The sequence below is a fragment of the Triturus cristatus genome, chromosome 11, assembly GCF_964204655.1.
Source record: "Triturus cristatus chromosome 11, aTriCri1.1, whole genome shotgun sequence".
NCBI classification, from domain to species: Eukaryota; Metazoa; Chordata; class Amphibia; order Caudata; family Salamandridae; genus Triturus; species Triturus cristatus.
In genome coordinates this window covers 1,106,996,272-1,107,021,980 of record NC_140594.1, presented here as the reverse complement: position 1 = coordinate 1,107,021,980, position 25,709 = coordinate 1,106,996,272, and the positions used below count along the sequence as shown (strand labels likewise).

Below are 25,709 nucleotides of genomic sequence, written 5' to 3'. Positions count from 1 at the left end.
TGCACATTTTCGAAATTGGGAATACTCATACTAGCATGAGAATTATCAGTCATTTATTAAAATGACTTCTTTTTTACACAATGTCTTTCATTTGGAAGGCAGAAATGCATCGAAAGTCAATAAGTAATAACAGTTCCTTTACAAATCTGAATTACCCTAAGTCTCCCGATAAAAATGGTACCTCACTTGTAGGGGTAGGCATAGTGCCCACGACAGGAAATGGCTCAAAACCCAACGTGAACACACCACATTTTCACAATGCAAAATGACCCTTTTTTAGCAAAGTGCCTAGCTGTAGTTTTTTAACCCTAGCTCTGCCGGCACCTAGGGAAACCTAGCAAACCTATACATTTTTGAAAACCAGACACCCAGGGAAATCCAGGATGGGGTGACTTGACTGCCTCCCACCAGGTTCTGTTACCCAGAATCCCTTGCAAACCTAAAAAATTGCCAAAAAAACGCATTTTCCCCACATTTCTCTGGTGGAAAGTTCTGGAATCTGCGTGGATCCACAAATTTCCACCCACCCCGCGTTTCCCAAAGTCTTCCGAGAAAAATGGTACCTCACTTGTGTGGGTCAGCCTAGTGCCCGCGACAGGAAACGGCGCAAAACGTAACGTGGACACACCTTAATTTTGTAGCGAAAAATGACCCTTTTTAGGCAAAGTACCTAGCTGTAGTTTTTGAACCATAGCTCTGCCGGCACCTAGGGAAACCTAGTAAACCTATACATTTTTGAAAACTAGACACCCAGGGGACTCCAGGATGGGGTGACTTGACTGCCTCCCACCAGGTTCTGCTACCCAGAATCCCTTGCAAACCTAAAAAATTGCCAAAAAACCCACATTTTCCCCACATTTCTCTGGTGGAAAGTTCTGGAATCTGCGTGGATCCACAAATTTCCACCCACCCCGCGTTCCCCAAAGTCTTCTGATAAAAATGGTACCTCACTTGTGTGGGTCGGCCTAGTGCCCGCGACAGGAAACGGCGCAAAACGCATCGTGGACACACCTCAATTTCGCAGTGAAAAATTAACCTTTTTTGGCAAAGTGCCTAGCTGTAGTTTTTGAACCCTAGCTCTGCCGGCACCTAGGGAAACCTACCAAACCCACACATTTCTGAAAACTAGATACCCGGGGGATTCCATGGAGGTATGGCTTGCGTGGATCCCCCAACGTTTCCTTACCCAGAATGCCCTGCAAACCTCAAATTTAGCTGAAAAAATCACCTTTTTCACACGTTTTTGTGTGGGAAAGTTGTGGCATCACCGGGCTGACACAAATTTCCTACCCCCCAGCGTTCCTCCGGGTCTCCCGATAAAAACGGTGCCTCACTCGTGTGGGAGGCACAAGTACCCGCGACAGGCAAGGGCCCACAACGTAGTGAGGCGACATAAGAATTGCCTACCTCAAAACGACCTGGTTTTGCACGGAGGGTCACCTGGGTTTTTGGCCCGGTGCTCGGCGGCCACCTAGGGGAACCTACCAAACCCACACATTTCTGAAAACTAGACACCCGGGGATTCCAGGAAGGTATGGCTTGTGTGGATCCCCCAACGTTTCCTTACCCAGAATGCCCTGCAAACCTCAAAGTTAGGCAAAAAATTCACCTTTTTCACACATTTTTGTGTGGGAAAGTTGTGGCATCAGCGGGCTGACACAATTTTCCTACCACCCAGCGTTCCCCGGGTCTCCCGATAAAAACGGTGCCTCACTCATGTGGGAGGCCCAAGTACCCGCGACAGGCAAGGGCCCACAACGTAGTGAGGCGACATAAAAATTGCCTACCTCAAAACGACCTGGTTTTGCACGGGGGGTCACCTGGGTTTTTGGCCCGGTGCTCGGCGGCCACCTAGGGGAACCTACCAAACCCACACATTTCTGAAAACTAGACACCCGGGGGATTCCAGGGAGGTATGGCTTGCGTGGATCCCCAATGTTTCCCTACCCAGAATGCCCTGCAAACCTCAAATTTAGCTGAAAAAATCACGTTTTTCACACATTTTTGTGTGGGAAAGTTGTGGCATCAGCGGCTGACAAAAATTTCCTACCACCCAGCGTTCCCCCGGGTCTCCCGATAAAAACGGTGGCTCACTTGTGTGGGAGGCCCAAGTACCCGCGACAGGCAAGGGCCCACAACGTAGTGAGGCGACATGAAAATTGCCTACCTCAAAACGACCTGGTTTTGTACGGGGGGTCACCTGGGTTTTTGGCCCGGTGCTCGGCGGCCACCTAGGGGAACCTACCAAACCCACACATTTCTGAAAACTAGACACCCGGGGGATTCCAGGGAGGTATGGCTTGCGTGGATCCCCAATGTTTCCCTACCCAGAATGCCCTGCAAACCTCAAATTTAGCTGAAAAAATCACGTTTTTCACACATTTTTGTGTGGGAAAGTTGAGGCATCAGCGGCTGACAAAAATTTCCTACCACCCAGCGTTCCCCCGGGTCTCCCGATAAAAACGGTGGCTCACTTGTGTGGGAGGCCCAAGTACCCGCGACAGGCAAGGGCCCACAACGTAGTGAGGAGACATGAAAATTGCCTACCTCAAAACGACCTGGTTTTGCACGGGGGGTCACCTGGGTTTTTGGCCCGGTCTTCGGCGGCCACCTAGGAGAACCTACCAAACCCACACATTTCTGAAAACTAGACACCCGGGGGATTCCAGGGAGGTATGGCTTGCGTGGATCCCCCAACGTTTCCCTACCCAGAATGCCCTGCAAACCTCAAATTTAGCTGAAAAAATCACGTTTTTCACACATTTTTGTGTGGGAAAGTAGTGGCATCAGTGGGCTGACACAAATTTCCTACCACCCAGCGTTCCCCCGGGTCTCCCGATAAAAACGGTGCCTCACTCGTGTGGGAGGCCCAAGTACCCGCGACAGGCAAGGGCCCACAACGTAGTGAGGCGACATGAAAATTGCCTACCTCAAAACGACCTGGTTTTGCACGGGGGTCACCTGGGTTTTTGGTCAGTGCTCGGCGGCCACCTAGGGGAACCTACCAAACCACACATTTCTGAAAACTAGACACCCGGGGGATTCCAGGGAGGTATGGCTTGCGTGGATCCCCCAACGTTTCCTTACCCAGAATGCCCTGCAAACATCAAATTTAGCTGAAAAAATCACCTTTTTCACACATTTTTGTGTGGGAAAGTTGTGGCATCACCGGGCTGACACAAATTTGCTACCACCCAGCGTTCCCCCGGGTCTCCCGATAAAAACCGTGCCTCACTCGTGTGGGAGGCCCTAGTACCCGCGACGGGCAAGGGCCCAAAACGTAGTGCGCCTCAACAGGCAAGGGTCCTAAGCGTAGTGCGCCTCACTACGTTTTGGGCCCTTGCCCGTGGCGGGTACTTGGGCCTCCCACACGTTTTTATCGGGAGACCCGGGGGAACGCTGGGTGTTAGGAATTTTGTGTTAGCCCGGTGATGCCACAACTTTCCCACACAAAAATGTGTGAAAAATGTGATTTTTTCAGCTAAATTTGAGGTTTGCAGGGCATTCTGGGTAGGGAAACGTTGGGGGCTCCACGCAAGCCATACCTCCCTGGAATCCCCCGGGTGTCTAGTTTTCAGAAATGTGTGGGTTTGGTAGGTTCCCCTAGGTGGCCGCCGAGCACCGGGCCAAAAACCCAGGTGACCCCCCGTGCAAAACCAGGTCGTTTTGAGGTAGGCAATTTTCATGTCGCCTCACTACGTTGTGGGCCCTTGCCTGTCGCGGGTACTTGGGCCTCCCACACGAGTGAGGCACTGTTTTTATCGGGAGACCCGGGGGAACGCTGGGTGGTTGGAAATTTGTGTCAGCCCGCTGATGCCACAACTTTCCCACACAAAAATATATGAAAAACGTGATTTTTTCAGCTTCGGGGATAGTGTAATTGCCTGTTGCCATATTTTTCTCTGTGGAAAACCTTAATAAAAGATTTAAACCTAAATTTAAGGTTTGCAGAGCATTCTGGGTAGGGAAACGTTGGGGGATCCACGCAAGCCATACCTCCCTGGAATCCCCCGGGTGTCTAGTTTTCAGAAATGTGTGGGTTTGGTAGGTTCCCCTAGGTGGCCGCCGAGCACCGGGCCAAAAACCCAGGTGACCCCCCGTGCAAAACCAGGTCGTTTTGAGGTAGGCAATTCTTATGTCGCCTCACTACGTTGTGGGCCCTTGCCTGTCGCGGGTACTTGGGCCTCCCACACGAGTGAGGCACCGTTTTTATCGGGAGACCCGGGGGAACGCTGGGTGGTAGGAAATTTGTGTCAGCCCGCTGATGCCACAACTTTCCCACACAAAAATGTGTGATAAGGGTGAATTTTTTGCCTAACTTTGAGGTTTGCAGGGCATTCTGGGTAAGGAAACGTTGGGGGATCCACGCAAGCCATACCTCCCTGGAATCCCCCGGGTGTCTAGTTTTCAGAAATGTGTGGGTTTGGTAGGTTCCCCTAGGTCGCCGCCGAGCACCGGGCCAAAAACCCAGGTGACCCCCCGTGCAAAACCAGGTCGTTTTGAGGTAGGCAATTTTCATGTCGCCTCACTACGTTGTGGGCCCTTGTCTGTCGCGGGTACTTGGGCCTCCCACACGAGTGAGGCACCGTTTTTATCGGGAGACCCGGGGGAACGCTGGGTGGTAGGAAATTTGTGTCAGCCCGCTGATGCCACAACTTTCCCACACAAAAATATATGAAAAACGTGATTTTTTCAGCTTCGGGGATAGTGTAATTGCCTGTTGCCATATTTTTCTCTGTGGAAAACCTTAATAAAAGATTTAAACCTAAATTTAAGGTTTGCAGAGCATTCTGGGTAGGGAAACGTTGGGGGATCCACGCAAGCCATACCTCCCTGGAATCCCCCGGGTGTCTAGTTTTCAGAAATGTGTGGGTTTGGTAGGTTCCCCTAGGTGGCCGCCGAGCACCGGGCCAAAAACCCAGGTGACCCTCCGTGCAAAACCAGGTCGTTTTGAGGTAGGCAATTCTTATGTCGCCTCACTACGTTGTGGGCCCTTGCCTGTCGCGGGTACTTGGGCCTCCCACACGAGTGAGGCACCGTTTTTATCGGGAGACCCGGGGGAACGCTGGGTGGTAGGAAATTTGTGTCAGCCCGCTGATGCCACAACTTTCCCACACAAAAATGTGTGATAAGGGTGAATTTTTTGCCTAACTTTGAGGTTTGCAGGGCATTCTGGGTAAGGGAACGTTGGGGGATCCACGCAAGCCATACCTCCCTGGAATCCCCCGGGTGTCTAGTTTTCAGAAATGTGTGGGTTTGGTAGGTTCCCCTAGGTCGCCGCCGAGCACCGGGCCAAAAACCCAGGTGACCCCCCCGTGCAAAACCAGGTCGTTTTGAGGTAGGCAATTTTCATGTCGCCTCACTACGTTGTGGGCCCTTGTCTGTCGCGGGTACTTGGGCCTCCCACACGAGTGAGGCACCGTTTTTATCGGGAGACCCGGGGGAACGCTGGGTGGTAGGAAATTTGTGTCAACCCGCTGATGCCACAACTTTCCCACACAAAAATATGTGAAAAACGTGATTTTTTTCAGCTAAATTTGAGGTTTGCAGGGCATTCTGGGTAAGGAAACGTTGGGGGATCCACGCAAGCCATACGTGGGTGTCTAGTTTTCAGAAATGTGTGGGTTTGGTAGGTTCCCCTAGGTGGCCGCCGAGCACCGGGCCAAAAACCCAGGTGACCCCCCTTGCAAAACCAGGTCGTTTTGAGGTAGGCAATTTTCATGTCGCCTCAATACGTTTTGGGCCCTAGCCTGTCGCGGGTACTTGGGCCTCCCACACGAGTGAGGCACCGTTTTTATCGGGAGACCCGGGGGAACGCTGGGTGGTAGGAAATTTGTGTCAGCCCGGTGATGCCACAACTTTCCCACACAAAAATGTGTGAAAAAGGTGATTTTTACAGCTAAATTTGAGGTTTGCAGGGCATTCTGGGTAAGGAAACGTTGGGGGATCCACGCAAGCCATACCTCCCTGGAATCCCCCGGGTGTCTAGTTTTCAGAAATGTGTGGGTTTGGTAGGTTCCCCTAGGTGGCCGCCGAGCACCGGGCCAAAAACCCAGGTGACCCCCCTTGCAAAACCAGGTCATTTTGAGGTAGGCAATTTTTATGTCGCCTCAATACGTTTTGGGCCCTTGCCTGTCGCGGGTACTTGGGCCTCCCACACGAGTGAGGCACCATTTTTATCAGGAGACCCGGGGGAACGCTGGGTGGTAGGAAATTTGTGTCAGCCCGGTGATGCCACAACTTTCCCACACAAAAATGGGTGAAAAAGGTGATTTTTACAGCTAAATTTAAGGTTTGCAGAGCATTCTGGGTAGGGAAACGTTGGGGGATCCACGCAAGCCATACCTCCCTGGAATCCCCCGGGTGTCTAGTTTTCAGAAATGTGTGGGTTTGGTAGGTTCCCCTAGGTGGCCGCCGAGCACCGGGCCAAAAACCCAGGTGACCCTCCGTGCAAAACCAGGTCGTTTTGAGGTAGGCAATTCTTATGTCGCCTCACTACGTTGTGGGCCCTTGCCTGTCGCGGGTACTTGGGCCTCCCACACGAGTGAGGCACCGTTTTTATCGGGAGACCCGGGGGAACGCTGGGTGGTAGGAAATTTGTGTCAGCCCGCTGATGCCACAACTTTCCCACACAAAAATGTGTGATAAGGGTGAATTTTTTGCCTAACTTTGAGGTTTGCAGGGCATTCTGGGTAAGGGAACGTTGGGGGATCCACGCAAGCCATACCTCCCTGGAATCCCCCGGGTGTCTAGTTTTCAGAAATGTGTGGGTTTGGTAGGTTCCCCTAGGTGGCCGCCGAGCACCGGGCCAAAAACCCAGGTGACCCCCCTTGCAAAACCAGGTCGTTTTGAGGTAGGCAATTTTCATGTCGCCTCAATACGTTTTGGGCCCTAGCCTGTCGCGGGTACTTGGGCCTCCCACACGAGTGAGGCACCGTTTTTATCGGGAGACCCGGGGGAACGCTGGGTGGTAGGAAATTTGTGTCAACCCGCTGATGCCACAACTTTCCCACACAAAAATGTGTGAAAAAGTTGATTTTTACAGCTAAATTTGAGGTTTGCAGGCCATTCTGGGTAAGGAAACGTTGGGGGATCCACGCTAGCCATACCTTCCTGGAATCCCCCGGGTGTCTAGTTTTCAGAAATGTGTGGGTTTGGTAGGTTTCCCTAGGTGGCCGCCAAGCCCGGGGCCAAAAACTCATAGGACCCCCTTTGCAAAACCAGGTTGTTTTGTGATAGGTAATTTTGATGTCTCCTCAATAGGTTTTGGGCCCTTGCCTGACTCGGGCACTAGGCCTACCCACGCAAGTGAGGTAGCATTTTTCTCTGAAGACTTTGGGGAACGCAGGGTGGGTGGAATTTTGTGGACACACGCAGATTCCAGAACTTTCCACCACAGAAATGTGAGGAAAATGTGTTATTTTGGTCACATTTTTAGGTTTGCAATGGATTCTGGGTAACAGAACCTGGTGAGAGCCAGTGAAGTCACCCATCCTGGATTCCCCCCGGTGTCTAGTTTTAAAGAATGTACAGGTTTGCTAGGTTTGCCTTCGTGCCAACTGCGCTAGGGCCCAAAATCCACAGGTATGCACATTGCTAAAAGAAATCCGGAGCCCAGTGGCCTTTCTGCCGCCCTGGGGGGGAATCGGGGAAGGGGGTTTCATCCTGATATGCCCCTAAAGGGGCAGAAAGACTGTGGCTATTTTTTGTGGGGGTGGGGGCACTGGTATGACCATTTTGGGCAGCCCCCATGCATAAAAAAAGCCTGCGTACTCGCTGGCGCCTAGTGGGCTTTCTGCCCCCCCAGGGGGCAGATCAGGGGCCACTGCCACCATCTGCCCTCCCGGGGGGGCAGAAAGACTGGAATTTCTCTGGGGGTGGGGTGGGGTATTGTTATGCCCATTTTGGGGAGCCCCTACCCCATCACTAATAAAACAAAAAAATCCATGGTTTCTAGTGGGCATTCTGCGCCCCCAGGGGGGGCCAGATTGGGGGCTACAGCTCCCATCTGCCTCCTCGGGGTCAGAAAGACTGTCATTTTTGCGGGGGGGGGGGAGGGTGGGGGCATTGGCGTGCCCGTTTCGGGCAGCCCACACCCTAAAAACAATTGCGCAAAAAAAGTCCCTGGTGTTTAGTGGCCTTTCTGCCCCCCCCCCCACCCCGGAGGGGCAGATTAGGGGCCAATGCCCCATCTGCCCCCCGGGGGGGGGCAGAAAGACTGTAATAATTGGGGGGTGGGGTGGCGGCATGGGCCAGCCCGTTTTGGGCAGCCCCCACCCCTATTTTTTTTTTTTTTTACAATTCCCTGGTGTCTAGTGGTCTTTTTGTCCCCCCGGGGGGGGCAGATTAGGGGCCAATGCCCCATTTGCCCCCCAGGGGGGGCAGAAAGGCTGTAATGGTGTAAAAAAACTGAAAACAAATCCCTGGTGTATAGTGGGCTTTCTGCCCCCCCCCGAAGGGGCAGATTAGGGGCCAATGCCCCATCTGCCCCCCGGGGGGGCAGAAAGACTGTGATAATTGGGGGGTGGGGTGGGGGCATGGGCCTGCCCGTTTTGGGCAGTCCCCACCCCTATTTTTTTTTTTTTTTACATTTCCCTGGTGTCTAGTGGTCTTTTTGCTCCCCCGGGGGGGCAGATTGGGGGCCAATGCCCCATCTGCCCCCCAGGGGGGCAGAAAGGCTGTAATGGTGGTGGGTGGGTGGGGGCATTGGCGTGCCCGTTTCGGGCAGCCCCCACCCTAAAAAAAATAAATCCCTGGTGTATAGTGGTCTTTCTGTCCCCCCTGGGGGGCAGATTAGGGGCCAATGCCCCATCTGCCCCCCAGGGGGGGGGCAGAAAGACTGTGATAATTTGGGGGTGGGGTGGGGGCATGGGCCTGCCCGTTTTGGGCAGCCCCCACCCCTATTTTGGTTGTCAAAAAAATTCCCTGGTGTCTAGTGGGCTTTTTGCCCCCCCGGGAGGGCAGATTGGGGGCTACCGCCCCCATCTGCCCCCCAGGGTGGACAAAAAGACTAAATGTGCCCAAAATAATTTGGGGGGAGCAAAGGCCCTTGCCCAAGGGGCCGCTCCCCCCTCCCTGGTGTCTAGTGGGTGGATCCCTGCTTGGGGATCGCCCTCCTGTGTCGATCCCCAAGCAGGGATCCACTGGGGAGGGAGTTTCACTTTCACTGTAATGACGTCGGCGCGACGTGTGCGCCGATCGTCATTACAGTGAGAGGGGGGGTGGGGGGGGCCTCGGGAGCTGGGGAAGCTCTTCCCCAGCTCCCGAGGCTATTTTGGTTTAAAGGGAATCCCTCTGGTGCCCGCACCAGAGGGATTCCCTAGGGAATGCCTCATGACGAGCTGGACTCGTCATGGGCACAGCGCGACTGTGCTCCATGACGAGTCCAGCTCGTCATAGGCACAGAAGGGGTTAAAGGGGTCATTAAGCACGCAGCAGATCTTTAAAGACCCAGTCAGGGCTCGGGTCATCAACCCAAGAATAGAGAAGAAATATAAAGCTGCCCCTACTGACCCAGTATACATTAAGGGCCCCGCACCACTAGACTCCCTAGTAGTCTCTAACGCCAGAAAGAGGGCAAATTCCCAAACGTCAGGTGACGCACCACCACCAGACAAGGAATCCAAGCTCCTAGACGCCTCTGGCAAACGCACAGCGTCACAGCAAATATTTGGCGCATTGCTAACACCCAAGCGCTCCTAGCCAGATATGACAGGGCACATTATGACAAACTTGAATCCATAATGCAACACCTCCCTGACAAATACAAAAACAGGGCCAGTGAGCTAATCCATGAGGGTAAGACCACTACTAATACCTCCATTCGCTGTGCCCTAGATGCAGAAGACACCGCCTCAAGGGCAATCAACACCAGTGTCGTTTTGCGCAGGCATGCCTGGTTATGTATGTCCGGTTTTAAACCAGAAGTAGAGAGTTCTATACTCAATCAACCTTTTGATGAGCAACACTTATTTGGGCCCAACGTAGACGTATCCCTCGAAAAAATGAAGGATACAGACATCGCCAAATCTATGGCAGCCTTGCAATCGCAAGCTCCCAGACAATCCTTTCGTCGCTCATCCTTTAGAAGCACCCATCGAGGCTACTCCTCTGATAGCCCCTCCACCTCTTACAAAGCTCCCGCACAATCCACCTTTGCTAGTGGTTACCAAAGGGGTGGTTACAGGGGGAATAACAGCAAAGGCCGAGGCAAAAATAACAACTCCCGCTCTGCCTCCACACCTACCCCATGTCTTCCCTCCACTTACCCCCGACTATTCCACTCCGGTCGGGGGAAGACTCAACCTATTACTCCCTGCCTGGATAAACATCACTTCAGACAGGTGGGTCAACGAAATAATTCAATCAGGCTACTGTCTCGAACTAACATCTACCCCCCCCAAACATCCCACCCAAACACCGTCCAATGTCACAAGAACATCTGTCACTTTTAAAGCAGGAGGTAATCTCCCTCCTACAAAAGACTGCAATAGAACCAGTTCCCCTGCACCGACAAAAACAAGGGAGTCTACTCCCTCTATTTTCTCATACCAAAAAGGGACGGTTCTCTAAGGCCTATTTTAGACCTCAGACCTCTAAACATATACATACATTTAGACCATTTCCACATGGTCACACTTCAGCAAGTCCTCCTTCTGCTTTCCCAGGGCGACTTCCTTGCTGCTCTAGACCTCGAGAACGCCTATTTCCACATTCCCATTCACAGTGCTCACAGAAAATATCTAAGATTCGTAGTGGACGGTCAGCACTATCAATTCAAGGTGCTCCCATTCGGATTCACCACAGCAGAGTGTTCATCAAGTGCCTAGCAGTAGTGGCAGCACATCTAAGAAGACAAAACATACATGTCTTCCCATACCTAGACGACTGACTCATAAAAGCCAAATCGTACAATCAGTGTGTACAACACACTCACGCCACTATTCAACAACTTCACAATCTGGGATTCACCATAAATCACGCCAAGTCCCAGCTCCAACCACTCCACACGCAACAATACCTCAGTGCCACCATAAACACAGCAAAAGCACTCGCCTATCACAGTCCCGCCAGGATAGCGAGCATCCAAGCTCTTCTCACCAGATTCCAACCGCAACACTCTTCCAGCTCGAGTGTTCATGCAACTCATAGGAATGATGGCCTCTTGCATATTCATAGTGCCTCATGCAAGACTCCAGATGCGTCCTCTCCAAGAGTGCCTAGCACGCCAATGGATTCAGGCTCAAGGTCAACTAACAGATCTGGTGTTGGTAGACTGTCATACCCATCGCTCTCTGCAGTGGTGGAACACCAAGAACCTTTCCAAAGGACGACAGTTCCTCGAGCCAGTTCCTCAGATAGTACTGACAGCGGACACATCGCTCTCCGGCTGGAGAGCTCACCTACTACATCACACCATGCAGGGCAGGTGGACACCTCAACAAAAGTTACTCCACATCAACCATTTGGAGTTACTAGCCATATTCCTAGCCTTAAAAGCATTTCAAAAACATATATCAGGCAAAACTGTCTTAGTCTGCACCGACAACATGACAGCCATGTATTACATCCAGAAACCAGGAGGGACACACTCTCTCTGCAGCTCTCAACTTGCACAGAGCATATGGAGGTGGGCTATACCTCAGAACATTTTTCTCCTAGCCCAACATGTCCCAGGAGTCAAACACAATAGCCGACCTCTTGAGTCGTCAAACAGAACAAATCCACGAGTTGGAACTTCATCCACAAGTTCTTCAACCGTTTTTTCAGACTTGGGGGCAGCCAGAGATGGACCTCTTAGCCAACCAAGAAAACGCCAAATGCCCAAACTTCGCCGCCAGGTATCCTCACCCATTGTCCAAAGGCAATGCTATATGGATGAACTGGTCAGGCAGATATGCGTACGCTTTTCGGCCTCTCCCACTCATTCCACTAGTGGTGCGCAAACTACAGCAACACTCATTAACGCTCATCCTAGTTTCTCCAACTTGGGCCAGACAGCCATGGTACACCACACTGCTGGAACTCTCAGTTCCACACCAAAAACTACACATCTCTCCACGCCTCTTAACCCAGAACCATGGAGAGATCCAACACCCAGACCCAGCTCAGCTCAACCTAGTGATCTGGCTCCTGAAATCCTAGAATTCGGTTACCTTAACCTCCCTCCTGACTGTATGAACGTAATCAAAGAAGCTAGACGGCCTACCACTAGAGCATGCTATGCAGCCAAGTGGAAAAGATTCGTAGTATACTGCCATAACAACAACACTAATCCCCTAGATGTGTGTATCCAACACATCATAGGCTACTTACTACACCTCCAAAGATGCAACCTAGCCTATACCTCTATCAGATTGCATCTTGCTGCCATAGCAGCATATCTACAAAATAGACAACACCTCTCACTTTTCAGGGTACCTGCCATAAAGGCCTTTATGGAATGACTCAAAAGAATAATTCCCCCCCCCCAGAGTACCACCTTCCCCTGTGTGGAATTTGAACATCGTTCTCACAAGACTAATGGGGCCTCCATTTGAACCCCTACATAAATGTGAGCTACAATTCTTAACATGGAAAACTGCTTTCCTTGTAGCCATTACTTCTCTACGAAGAGTTAGTGAACTACAAGCACTAACCATTCAAGAACCCTTTCTGCAGATGCATCTTAATAAAGTTGTTCTCTGAAATAATCCTAAATTCCTCCCTAAAGTAATTTCTCCCTTCCACCTCAATCTGTAGAGCTGCCTGTATTCTTCTCGCAGGCACAAACAGTCGCAGAAAGAGCTCTTCACACCTTAGATGTCAAAAGAGCACTACTAAACTACATAGAAAGAACAAAAACCTTTTGTAAGACCAAACAACTATTCGTGTCTTTCTCACCACCACATAAAGGCAACCCCATATCAAAATCTGGGATAGCTAGGAGGATTGTCAAATGCATACAGATTTGTTACCATAAAGCAAAACGTACATTATCTGTTCCTCCTAAAGCCCACTCTACACGAAAGATAGGGGCTTCCATGGCATTCTTAGGGAACATGCCAAAGCAGGTACATGGTCAACACCGCACAATTTCACCAACCATTATTGTGTAGATGTGCAAACTAAGCAACAAGCTAGTGTGGGCCAGGCTGTACTCAAAACGTTATTTCAAACCACTGCAACAGATACGGTTGGTCGCCGCTAACGGTGGGTACTGCTATATAATCTATGCACAAGTGTGTAATCTGCAGCTCATATGCCTCGAACGGAATATGCTACTTACCAGTATGCATCTGTTCTTGGCATGTAGAGCTGCAGATCTACACACGCCCACCCGCCTCCCCGGCTACCTTTATCTGTTCCAGTATTATCTTACTTGGATACAACACACATGGGCATCTTTCCTGTTTCTTACTAAGCTCCATCTTTTCCCTGCTGGTGAAAAACAATTTGAGGATGGAGCCGATGCCTATGCGCCCTATGATCCAAAGAAGTCGCATACCTCGTGACTTCCAAAGACTTTCCAACACAAAAACAAGTGCAAACATCCGGGCCCTACACCAGATGGTGATCTATGCAGTGTGTAGATCTGCAGCTCTACATGCCAAGAACAGATGCATAGTGGTAAGTAGCATATCCCTTCTTGGCATGTACAGCTGTAGATGCACATGCGCCCACTCGCCTCTACCTGTAGCTGCTGCAGTTCTCTTTAGTATACATACATAAGCATGGGCATCTATTCTAATCTTACTAACTCCATTCTGACCCTCTGCGGGGAACACAATCGAACAATGTAGTCGATGCCCTTGCACACTATCAACGAAAGACTTCTTCGAAGAAAATAAACTGCACCCAACACTAGATGGCAGGAGTATGCAAAGCATGTGACTCTACATCTGTACATGCCAAGCACAGATGTTTACTGGGTAAATAACATTATCCTTCTACCATGGTGCCAAGACAATGCATATATGCAGGCATATAATACAAGATAGTAATCGGGCATATTCCAACTATGTGAACCCTGCTGTGTGCGCCTTGAGTGTGTAGGTGTAAATCCAAGAATTCCCCCAAGGGATGATCCAATCCCATTACCTGGCGGGAGAGAATGTTGGACCTGTCTTGGTCACAAACTGGACATGCCTCACAGAGATACAAGACTGCTGCGTGGTGAAGTCGTGGCATGCAGGGACCCTCTGTGTCAGTTTAAGTGCCTTCTCCGCTCATCCTATGAGATGCAGATTATTTATAATAAACATCCTTGCCATGTACGTATACATAAGCAATGTTATGAATATTTAGGTGGCTATCGCCACGTGGATGAAGATGGAACAACATTTGTGCGTAAAGGCCTTGTACTTGGTGTTCGAGGCATTGTGATATTATGTGAAGCCAGATGTGTAAAAAGAAGTAGCTTCTGAGAAACTAATCCAACATTGTCACGCATGCGAATGTGCAAAAGGTCACTGCAGTAATGTGTAATAGATGACAATGTAAGAAATGAGCAGGTTCGCTACATGGGCTTAAACCGGGCACATAACTATAAGTGGCACACACGCCAGACCTACTTTGATCAGTTTCAGCATTCTTAATCTGTGTGAAACCATTCTATGCTCTAGTGGTGTCAGTATAAGTTGACCATTTATGATGGTCTGGAACCTGGTTGGTAAATGTTGTTTAACAATCAGTCGAGTTGACTGGGACCTCTGCCCTTTTCTCAACGTCTGTCATCAGATTGAAATACTACTTGTGGCTGATAAAAATACTTCAAATATACTTTAGTGGTCAACATTTGCTACCTATTAAAGAAACAGTGGTGGGATGCTTTCTTTTCCAGCTGAAAGTCCCCACAATAGACAAGCCTGCGGTGACTGTAAACTTTCGCAAGCTGTTGCTGAACCGTTGCCAGAAGGAATTTGAGAAGGACAAAGATGACGCAGAGGTGTTCGAGAAGAAACAGAAGGAAATGGATGCAGCTGTCCTGGTATGATTACAAAAAATAATAATTTAAGCAAGACCTATAGAACACATGTTCTTGAAGGTTGAAGCTGAACAGCTGATTCAACGGAGAGGTGTTTTTTACTTTGTTTATTGCTTGGCAAATTTCAGTTCATAGTAAATAATGTAGTCTTACCAATGCAGTGACATGTAAAGTTTTTATTTGCATTTTGTGCTCAATTACCTATTGTATTGTAATCATTCAGAGTAGTACATAGTTTTGCTCATTTAACATTTATACACCAGCAGTTTTTCAAAAAAGTAGTGCCAAGTATAGTGGACTCGACCACGTGGCATATGGATGGATTGATTTGTGTAATTGCCTTAGTGTTCATACTGTCTCCACCATTTTGCCATGATACCACTTGTCTTCTCTGCATGCCAAATGTACCTAAAGGTAGTCAATCTCTCTGACCCAAGGTATCTCAGAAGTGTGCTGATTGTCCATTTTTTCTTTTAGAGGGAACACATGGAATCTTTTCAATCTTTCCCCTCCTTAATACTGGGTTAACATCAGTGTTTTATCTACTATAAGGCCATGAATTAATTGTTAAAAATATTAAATGCTGAAATGTCAATGTCCTCTCACTGCATCTAGCATTAAAAGAACTAAATAAATTAATGATAAAAGTATCAGATTAAATATTTTAAACAAGGAGGAGCCTAGCGCGCAACCAAGATGGCCGCGTAGGTGCGAGGCTCCCGAGGACCTCCGCGACCTCCTGAATTAATCCTGCCGATATCCTGTCCTTGTTGAGGGGACTGTGTCGGTGAACCCGAGCTGAGGCGCCACCCGTTTTTTGGGCTCGAATCGGACCCCGAACACCGGTGGGAGCATCGATTGAAGGTTGCGGCCTTCTCCTCGCGGGCCCCCCGGATTGGAGTAGTGGGGCGATCCGGGGACGAAGTGAATAACAGCGGCGAGCGGGGCTGGGCGACTCGCGTACCCCGCACTTTCACTTTCGCTTTTGCGCCCTCCTTGCCTCAGGCGGGGTCGGGCTGCGGAGCGGGGTGCGGTGGTGTTGCCTTGTCCAGGTGCCCGGCTGACCCGCCGGCGGTGGGTTGACCCGCGGCCCGGTGGTCGCCCCCGCCCCCCCCCCTGACACCCGTGATTTGGTGTGGCGGCCCGTTTGGAGATCTTGGTACGACGGTGGAAGGGCCAGCATGTCCACCAAACAAGATGGCGACCGGGCGAAGATGAAGACAACCCGCCGTGGCACGGCGCACCAGGCCAATAGTATGGATCGCTATACGCTCCAGAAGGGTTCTCCGGAGACATCGCGGTCATCCCTGGTGGGCCCGACGGAGGCGCCTGCCCAACCGGTGGATCTGACCCTCCGGGACGTCATGGGCGCCATCGCAGAGATGAAGGCCTCAGTGGACCAGCGTTTCGATACCTTGGCGCAAAAAATTGACTCGGTCCTGGTGGATGTGGGCCTTGTGAGGGCAGACTTGTCAAAAACGAACGACCGAGTTGACTCCCTGGCCCACACCACAACGAGCCTCACTACGGACGTGGTGGCCCTCCAGAAGGAGGTGCGCCGGCTTGGCCAGGCGAGCGCCCTGATGGACCGGCGACTGGAGGATTCCGAGGGTCGGGCCCGGAGGAACAATGTTCGCATTATTGGTGTGCCGGAGGGCCGAGAGGCGGAGGCGGCAGATCTCTTCGTGGAAGAACTGATCCTGACCCATCTCCAGCCCCGGGGGCTGAGTAAGCTTTTTGCGGTGGAGCGTGCTCACCGGGTCCCTGGGGGCCGCCCTAAGACCGGTGCCCCGCCGCGGCCTATTATTGCCCGGATTTTTAATTTCCGGGACAGAGACGCCATCCTCCAGACCTCCAGGCAACAGGGACCGGTCAGGCTGGACAACATGGATGTACACTTCTACCCAGACTTTACTCCGGCGGTCCAGAAGCAGCGACAGAGCTTTCTTGGTATTAAACGTCGCCTAAGGGACCTAAACCTCAAGTACTCAATGCTCTTTCCGGCTAAGCTGAGGGTGGAGGTGGATGGCCGTACGCACTTCTTCGACCGGCCCGAGGTGGCTGGGGACTGGTTAGATACTTTGCCTGGAGATCGGGGTGGGGGGGCGCGGCTGGCGGGGAGGGCCCGCCGGATCAGAATTGAGGGGTGACTGTATAGGCCTTGCTCTGGATATTGTTCCTTTACCATATATTGCTTTCGTATGTTCCCCTCCCATGGAGGTCGGGTGGGGTCTGCTGGGGGCTTCCCTCCTCCTCGGGGGGACTAGTTAGTACTTAGCTATGGGGCGACAGGCACACTGCACTTTGGGGGGGCTGTCTGGGCTCATGCAGGGGTGCAGGGAGGGGGGAGTTCTGTTGGGACCGGGGGGTGGGGGGGGTGTGTTGTTTGTTAGCACCGCAAGGCAAACCCGCAACCGTTTTGTTGTTTTTAAGATGCTCGGTGGGGGGCGACCGATTGTTTTGACGTATGATGGGGGGTAGGGATTTGATTGTGTTGTCATGGAATGTTAACGGCCTGGGGGATAGGATTAAGCGTGGTGTGGTCCTGCAGTATTTAAAACGTATTTCTCCAGATGTTGTCTTCCTGCAGGAGACACACCTTATAGGTAACACCTTTCATGCAATGAATCGGCGGGGATATCGTTTGGCGGCCCACTCCGGCTTCACTTCGGGCTCGCGGGGGGTGGGTATTATGGTCAAGAACTCGCTCCCGTTGGAGATTGACGAGGTGCGCCATGATGAGAGGGGACGTTACACTGTTCTGGTGGGACGAATGGAGGGTAGAGTGTTTATCTTTATATCAGTGTACGTCCCGCCTGGGTTACAAGCCACTACATTTGCGGACCTGGGGCGCCTCCTTCTGGACCTTCCGGGTGGCCTGTTGGTGGTTGGAGGGGACTTTAACGCGGTTGCCTCTGGGTCTATGGATCGCCATCCCCCTAGGGACCTCCCCCGGGCACAGGCGTGGCTGCCCGGCCTTTTAGACACGCTGGGCCTGGTGGATTGCTGGCGCTTAAAGCATCCCGTATTGCAACAGTACACCTTCCACTCGGGGGCCCATGGTAGCCTCTCGCGGCTTGATTACATCCTTGTCCCGGCGGCCCAGGCAGGGAGGGTGGGGGAGGTGCGCCATTTGGCACGGGGTATCTCAGACCACTCCCCATTGTTGTTGCATTTCGATGTCTTCCCGAGGGGGGATGGCAGAGTGGCCCCGATCAATGCATGGTATTTGCGCGACCCCACCATTCGTGCCGACTTGATCAAAGCCTTACAGCGCTATTTCGATGAGAATGTGGGGTCGGTCCCGTCTGCCATCTCCCTGTGGGAGGCTTTCAAGGTGGTTCTTAGAGGGGAGGCTCTCTCCTTTATTTCCAATGCCCGGCGGCGCGAGCGGGAGGAGGTGACCCGGGTTGAGGCCGAGATTGCAGAACTGGAGGGTGACCTGGGGAGCGGGGTAACAGACGCCAAGTTGCATGTTTTGCACTTAAAGCAGGCGGCCTATCGGGCCCTCGTCACGGAGGCGGCCAGGGGCCTCAGTAGAGAGCAGCAGGGGCGATTGTATGATGTGGGTGACAAGGCTGGCAAATTGATTGCGTGGTTGGACAAGAGGGAAAGAGCGAGCCGCGTGGTGCCTTTGATTGAGAGCGTGGATGGTGTGTGCGTCACTGAGCCGGAAGCCATTGTCTCCTGCTTCGCGGATTATTTCCGCGAAGTCTACTCCCCGGTTTCTCCCTGCTCGGAGGAAGATTCCCATGCCTTGCTTCGGGACATCGCACTGCCCTCCCTTACGGTGGAGGACAGGGATTCGCTGGATGCCCCGCCCACCTCGGACGAAATTGCCTCGGCTATTCGCTCGGTTGCATCCGGCAAGGCCATGGGCCCCAATGGTATTCCCATTGAGCTATACAAACTACGCCCGGATGTGTTGGCGCCCCACCTGCGCGCGATGTTCCTTGCGGCCCACTCGCAGGGCTCCCTCCCGCCGGACCAGCGTCTGGCTACAATTGTGGTGATCCATAAGGAGGGGAAGCCCCGTGAGCGGGTCACATCCTATAGGCCGATTTCGCTTCTGAACGCGGAGCCCAAAATCCTCGCCAAGGTGTTGGCCAACCGGTTGGTTGGCGTGGTGGGCGATTTGGTCCACCAAGACCAATCGGGCTTTATACCACACCGCAACACGGCGCTTAATCTGCGGCGCTTACACGGGGTGCTCGCGCGTGTCCCATTTGTGCGGGAGCCGGCCATCTTGGCGTCCTTGGACGCCACCATGGCGTTTGATACGCTCGAATGGCCATATGTTTGGGCGATGCTGGCGAAGTTTGGGTTCGGCCCGGGTTTCGTCAGCTGGGTCAAATTGCTATATTCGGGCCCGTTGGCGCAGGTGGTGGTGAATGGGCGAGTATCTGCCCCATTCGCGCTGGGACGGGGCACGCGACAGGGTTGTCCCCTGTCGCCTCTCCTGTTCGCCCTGGCCATGGAGCCCCTGGCGGAGTGGTTGCGGTGGCACCCTTCTATCCGTGGTCTCCGCTGGACCCCCGAGCATGAGGACCGCGTGTCCCTCTATGCTGACGATATCCTTTTGTATCTCGCCTCCCCGCGCAAGTCACTGATCGTCCTGGTTGATGTTTTGCGCTCCTTTGGTCGCAACTCAGGCCTGGTCATCAACTGGGCGAAATCCTGTGTCTATGTGCTCTCCGGGGAGGCCCCGGTCTTGCCACGGGACTGTCCGATCCAGATTGCCTCCCAGGGTTTCCGGTACCTGGGTATATATATCACTCTTGACCCGGAGGCCCGCTATGAGCGGAACTTGCTGCCCCCCCTCCAGCGTCTGAGGGAGGACGTGGTGCGCTGGCGGCGTCTGCCGCTCTCGCCGCTCGGCCAAGCGGCCTTATTTAAAATGATGTCCCTGCCGCGCTTCCTCTACGCCCTCCAGAATACCATGGACCTGGTCCCGGCACGCTACTTTCGCGAGGTGGAGGGCCTCCAGCGGCGCCTGTTCTGGGACGGGAGGCCGCGTATTGCTCTGGCTAAATTGACGCTCCCGTGGTACGATGGAGGGGTCGCCTTCCCGGACATCAAACGGTATTACTGGGCCTCCCAACTAGCTGCAATTAATCATGGCCTTTACGGGCCCGCCTTGAACCCGGCATTTGAGATGGACAGGACGCTTCTGCCCGGTGCCGATTATAATCGAGCGCTCTACTCTGGCGCGCCCGACTCCCGTTTGACGGGACCGACGCGTGTCATGGTGCGTGTCTGGCACGCGGCTAATGCAGCTATGGGGTGGAAGGACCGTTTGACCCGAGCGTCTCCGCTGTATGCATCTGAGAGGCTGGGCTCCCTGTGGACGTCGAAGGGCTTCGAGAAGTGGGACACGATCGGAATCAGCACGGTGGGAGATCTCTGGACGAGGGGGGGATTCAAAACTTTTGAGACGCTGCAGGCGGAGTTTCAGCTGCAGGGCAGTGAGTACTTTCGGTACCTACAGGTCCGCCATGCGCTGGGCTCCGTCTTCCCGGATGTTGCATCCATTCCGGAGTCTTCCCCCCTGGAGGACAGAGTGCTAGATGGCCATGTCCCGGACAGCACGATCTCCCTCATATACAAAAAATTGATTAACGATAGATCGTGTCTGCTGACTAGTCTCCGCGAGGCTTGGGTTGCCGACGGGCTGGAGCTGGACGACGAGGATTGGATCTCCGCGGTGGCCTCTCCGAAAGAGGTGGCCATCCCGGCTCGCCTTCGTTTCGTCCAGCTCAAGATCCTTCACCGGGTCTACATGACGGGGCCAAGGCTTTTACGTATGGGTTTTGCCGGTGATGGAATGTGTAAGCGTGGCTGTGGTGCGTTGGCGACTTTCATGCATATACTGTGGGAGTGCCCGAAGGTGGAGCGATTCTGGCGTGGTGTGCATGAGGTTCTACGAATGGTTACGCGTGTCGCGCTGCTGCCTGAAGCGAGGAGATGCTTGCTGAATGTCTGGGAACCAAATGACTACTCGGTCCCGCAGGCGCGGTGGGTGACTCTGGGATACATGATAGCCAAGCGTGATATTGCCCAATTGTGGGGATCCCAGAGGCCCCCTGCGGTGTCGGCCTGGAAAGAGCATATGGATTGGTGTATGTTTCGTGAAAAGGTGGTGTATGTGGCGAGGGGTAAGCCTGGGGCGTGGATGAAACTCTGGGGCCCCTGGAACGCCTACCGCGGGGGTATTTGTGAGCCGCCGCTGCTACCGGCGGCCTCGCCGGCTCCGTCTCCCTAGATGGCGCCCCTCCCTTGGCCGCGGGCGCGCGGTCCCCCAGCCCCTGATCTACTCCCGTCCCCCTCTTCAGAATTTTGCTGCTGGTTTGGATCCCCCACTTATGGAGCACGTGTTGTCACTTTGGATCGAGGGTTGCCTTGCGGTTGTGGTTTGTTCACGTTGTTTTGCTTTAAGAAAATGGAACCGTACTGTGGGCATGGAGCTGTGAGGCCTGCACCATTGATCACTCCTGTCTTCCTACTGTGCACCGCTGAGAAAGTTTTTTGCTGTATGTATGTAATAAGCTTTTGATGCTCTAGCGGCCGGCCGTGTGGTTGTAGGCCCATACCTGTAACTTCTATAAACTGCAATAAACGGTTTCAAAAAAAAAAAAAAAAAAAAAAAAAAAATATTTTAAACAAATGCATATCAAATAAACTTTTAACTTTGATGAAGTTTGGATCGTTAAATGAAGGCTTCTCACCTAAAGAATTTAAAAAAAATTAAGAAATCCCGATTGTAGACTAGAAAATAACAGTACATCTAGAGTCCAACTTCAAGACACATTTCAGTTAGAGATTGAAAGAAATGATGAGGTTCTCTTGTCATGCAATACTAGCTGATATCCATAAAAAGTAGAATATTTCTAAGTGTACTGGGTCCCTGAAATACCATTTGTGGAAAAGAGAAATTGGTTACCAGCAAAACAGATCTCGAAGTGGCACCATGGCCACAAACCACTGCCCTGGCATACATCAGTCACCCCTTTAGCTGGGTGCCCTGTGCCAATGGTGAGGGTACAGGTGCCCAAGTCCATTCCTGGTCACTGTAAGTGCAGTGCTGCCATTAAGAGTATATGGTGCTGGGAGTTTGTCATTTCGAACTCCACAGCACCATAATGGCTCCACTGAAGACCGGGAAGTTTGGTATCAAGCTTCGCAGCACATTAAACCCACACTGATGCCAGTGTAAAATGCACAACGAGGGCATCTTAGAGATGCCGCCTGAAACTTGACCAACTCTTAGTGACCTGACTGAGTGGCTTCTTAGGCTGCCACCACCAGACATGTTTCTGGACCCCTGGGTCGAGAGCTTGCTGCTCTGGGGGGCCCTGAAAAAATTTACATCCTGGGACGAGGTGCCAAGCCTCCTCCCCCAGGATGGGCAGGGTTCACAAAGTAGAAGCTTCAAAGGCATGCCGCCTTTGTGAGCCTCTCCAAACCATTTGCTGCTTTCAGCAACTGGTCCCCACTGGTTCTACCCCCCAATTTGGGCGGTAGAACCGGCGGGAAAAACAAGCGTGGAAAAGTGATGTGCCCACCTCTGCCAACTCCACGCCTCAGGTGGGGGAGGAGAGATGAAGCACAACCTAGAGTCCCCGCTATCTTGAGCATGGGGGAACTCAGCCAACCAGGGACAGGCTCCTGCCCCCCTCCCACTGGGGAGTGGCAGAATAGGGGGTGTCCCCACCCCAGGGAAGGGTCCCATTGGTCCCTGCCCTTAACCTACCTTTAACGCTCCTAAATTTAGTATTTAGGGGCACCCTGAACCTTCCTTCCCCAGTTCCAGCCCACCTATAAGAAGAAAAGGACGAAGAGCCGTGCAGAGCTAACAAGAGGACGACGCCCACTGACTTCGTCCCAGCCCTACAAGCCTGTCTCCCCTCGAACCTGCTCCTGCGAAATCCCGGCGTGGCCAGCAACCTCACAAACCCCGGAGGACCTGCCTGCCTGCACTTCCCAGACTGTTTCTCCCGTGAACACCGGACGTGTTTAAACTGCAGCTTCTGGTGCCAGCCAGAGATCTCGAATCCAGCCCACTCTACACCAGTAGTTTTTCAAAAAAGTAGTGCCAAGTATAGTGGACTCGACCACGTGGCATATGGATGGATTGATTTGTGTAATTGCCTTAGTGTTCATACTGTCTCCACCATTTTGCCATGATACCACTTGTCTTCTCTGCATGCCAAATGTACCTAAAGGTAGTCAATCTCTCTGACCCAAGGTATCTCAGAAGTGTGCTGATTGTCCATTTTTTCTTTTAGAGGGAACACATGGAATCTTTTCAATCTTTCCCCTCCTTAATACTGGGTTAACATCAGTGTTTTATCTACTATAAGGCCATGAATTAATTGTTAAAAATATTAAATGCTGAAATGTCAATGTCCTCTCACTGCATCTAGCATTAAAATAACTAAATAAATTAATGATAAAAGTATCAGATTAAATATTTTAAACAAATGCATATCAAATAAACTTTTAACTTTGATGAAGTTTGGATCGTTAAATGAAGGCTTCTCACCTAAAGAATTTAAAAAAAATTAAGAAATCCCGATTGTAGACTAGAAAATAACCAGTACATCTAGAGTCCAACTTCAAGACACATTTCAGTTAGAGATTGAAAGAAATGATGAGGTTCTCTTGTCATGCAATACTAGCTGATATCCATAAAAAGTAGAATATTTCTAAGTGTACTGGGTCCCTGAAATACCATTTGTGGAAAAGAGAAATTGGTTACCAGCAAAACAGATCTCGAAGTGGCACCATGCCCACAAACCACTGCCCTGGCATACATCAGTCACCCCTTTAGCTGGGTGCCCTGTGCCAATGGTGAGGGTACAGGTGCCCAAGTCCATTCCTGGTCACTGTAAGTGCAGTGCTGCCATTAAGAGTATATGGTGCTGGGAGTTTGTCATTTCGAACTCCACAGCACCATAATGGCTCCACTGAAGACCGGGAAGTTTGGTATCAAGCTTCGCAGCACATTAAACCCACACTGATGCCAGTGTAAAATGCACAACGAGGGCATCTTAGAGATGCCGCCTGAAACTCGACCAACTCTTAGTGACCTGACTGAGTGGCTTCTTAGGCTGCCACCACCAGACATGTTTCTGGACCCCTGGGTCGAGAGCTTGCTGCTCTGGGGGGCCCTGAAAAAATTTACATCCTGGGACGAGGTGCCAAGCCTCCTCCCCCAGGATGGGCAGGGTTCACAAAGGAGAAGCTTCAAAGGCATGCCACCTTTGTGAGCCTCTCCAAACCATTTGCTGCTTTCAGCAACTGGTCCCCACTGGTTCTACCCCCCAATTTGGGCGGTAGAACCGGCGGGAAAAACAAGCGTGGAAAAGTGATGTGCCCACCTCTGCCAACTCCACGCCTCAGGTGGGGGAGGAGAGGTGAAGCACAACCTAGAGTCCCCGCTATCTTGAGCATGGGGGAACTCAGCCAACCAGGGACAGGCTCCTGCCCCCCTCCCACTGGGGAGTGGCAGAATAGGGGGTGTCCCCACCCCAGGGAAGGGTCCCATTGGTCCCTGCCCTTAACCTACCTTTAACGCTCCTAAATTTAGTATTTAGGGGCACCCTGAACCTTCCTTCCCCAGTTCCAGCCCACCTATAAGAAGAAAAGGACGAAGAGCCGTGCAGAGCTAACAAGAGGACGACGCCCACTGACTTCGTCCCAGCCCTACAAGCCTGTCTCCCCTCGAACCTGCTCCTGCGAAATCCCGGCGTGGCCAGCAACCTCACAAACCCCGGAGGACCTGCCTGCCTGCACTTCCCAGACTGTTTCTCCCGTGAACACCGGACGTGTTTAAACTGCAGCTTCTGGTGCCAGCCAGAGATCTCGAATCCAGCCCACTCTGCACCCACCGAACCCGGCCCGAGCTAAAGTGGAAAAACACCACAAGAAGGTCCCCCCAGCGATCCTGACCCGAGATCCGGCGACCCCTGACCTGCCTCAAGCCTCCAGACTACGCCTGCTGCCTCAATCCAGAGGACCCCACCCCCCCCCACCGCGACCAGAGCGGGTAAGAAAACCCAACGTCACAAGGCATCCCTGCACCCGACCCCCCACTGCCTTGTGTGCCCAAACTAACGGTGCCTAACCAACCCACAACATCTCAACTTACGCCTCGAAGTAGTGGTCGCACCCAGAAGATCCTCGTCCCCGAGCCTGCAGTGTTTCTTTGTCCCGGAGGTTCTCCATTGAAAACAGGGCACCCGACCTCAACACAGCACCCTGCATCCGGCCGCCCTCGTGCCGCTGAGGGTGCAACAACAGTGCATCACTGACCCTGGGAGACCCCAACCCCAGAACCTTAACTCCCACAGCCGTTTACTTACCTGTGAACCGTTGACCTGTTTTCCTCCCATTGGATAACAATGACACTTTTTCTCCAAAAACTTTCCAAGTGTGGACTTTTGAAACCTAAAAATATTCTTTAAAAATTGGCACAAATCACCAAAACGTGTTTACTCACCGGTTTGCAGGAAATGTCCCAGTGCTGAATCTAGGTATCCAGCACTGAGTTAGAAAAGTAACGTGAAAAGTAACTTACCTGCAATTTACTGAAAAAGCCTTTTCATTTCAATGTACTGCATTTGCTAAGTGTTGCACACTACTGCTCCCCTGTAAATCAAACCAAGTACAATTCCTATTGCATTTTTCAACTGTTCTATATCCAGTAACTTATTACTGAAAAGTATTTAATGCTAACCTGTAC

The 25,709-nt window shown here is 51.9% G+C and overlaps 2 protein-coding genes across 7 annotated transcripts in view; both read left to right on the top strand.

The window, feature by feature from the left end:
- LOC146786089 (eukaryotic translation initiation factor 4 gamma 1-like) overlaps window positions 1-25,709 on the top strand; it is a 582,378-nt gene that overhangs the window by 67,402 nt on the left and 489,267 nt on the right. For all 6 annotated transcript variants that reach the window (XM_085635562.1, XM_085635561.1, XM_085635558.1 and 3 more), the window contains one exon: window positions 14,822-14,968. In XM_085635562.1, coding sequence (XP_085491688.1) covers window positions 14,822-14,968 — 147 coding nt within the window. The remainder of the gene's footprint in view (window positions 1-14,821; window positions 14,969-25,709) is intronic.
- Window positions 1-25,709, top strand: part of LOC146786090 (uncharacterized) — a 68,082-nt gene that overhangs the window by 19,812 nt on the left and 22,561 nt on the right. The window lies entirely within an intron of this gene.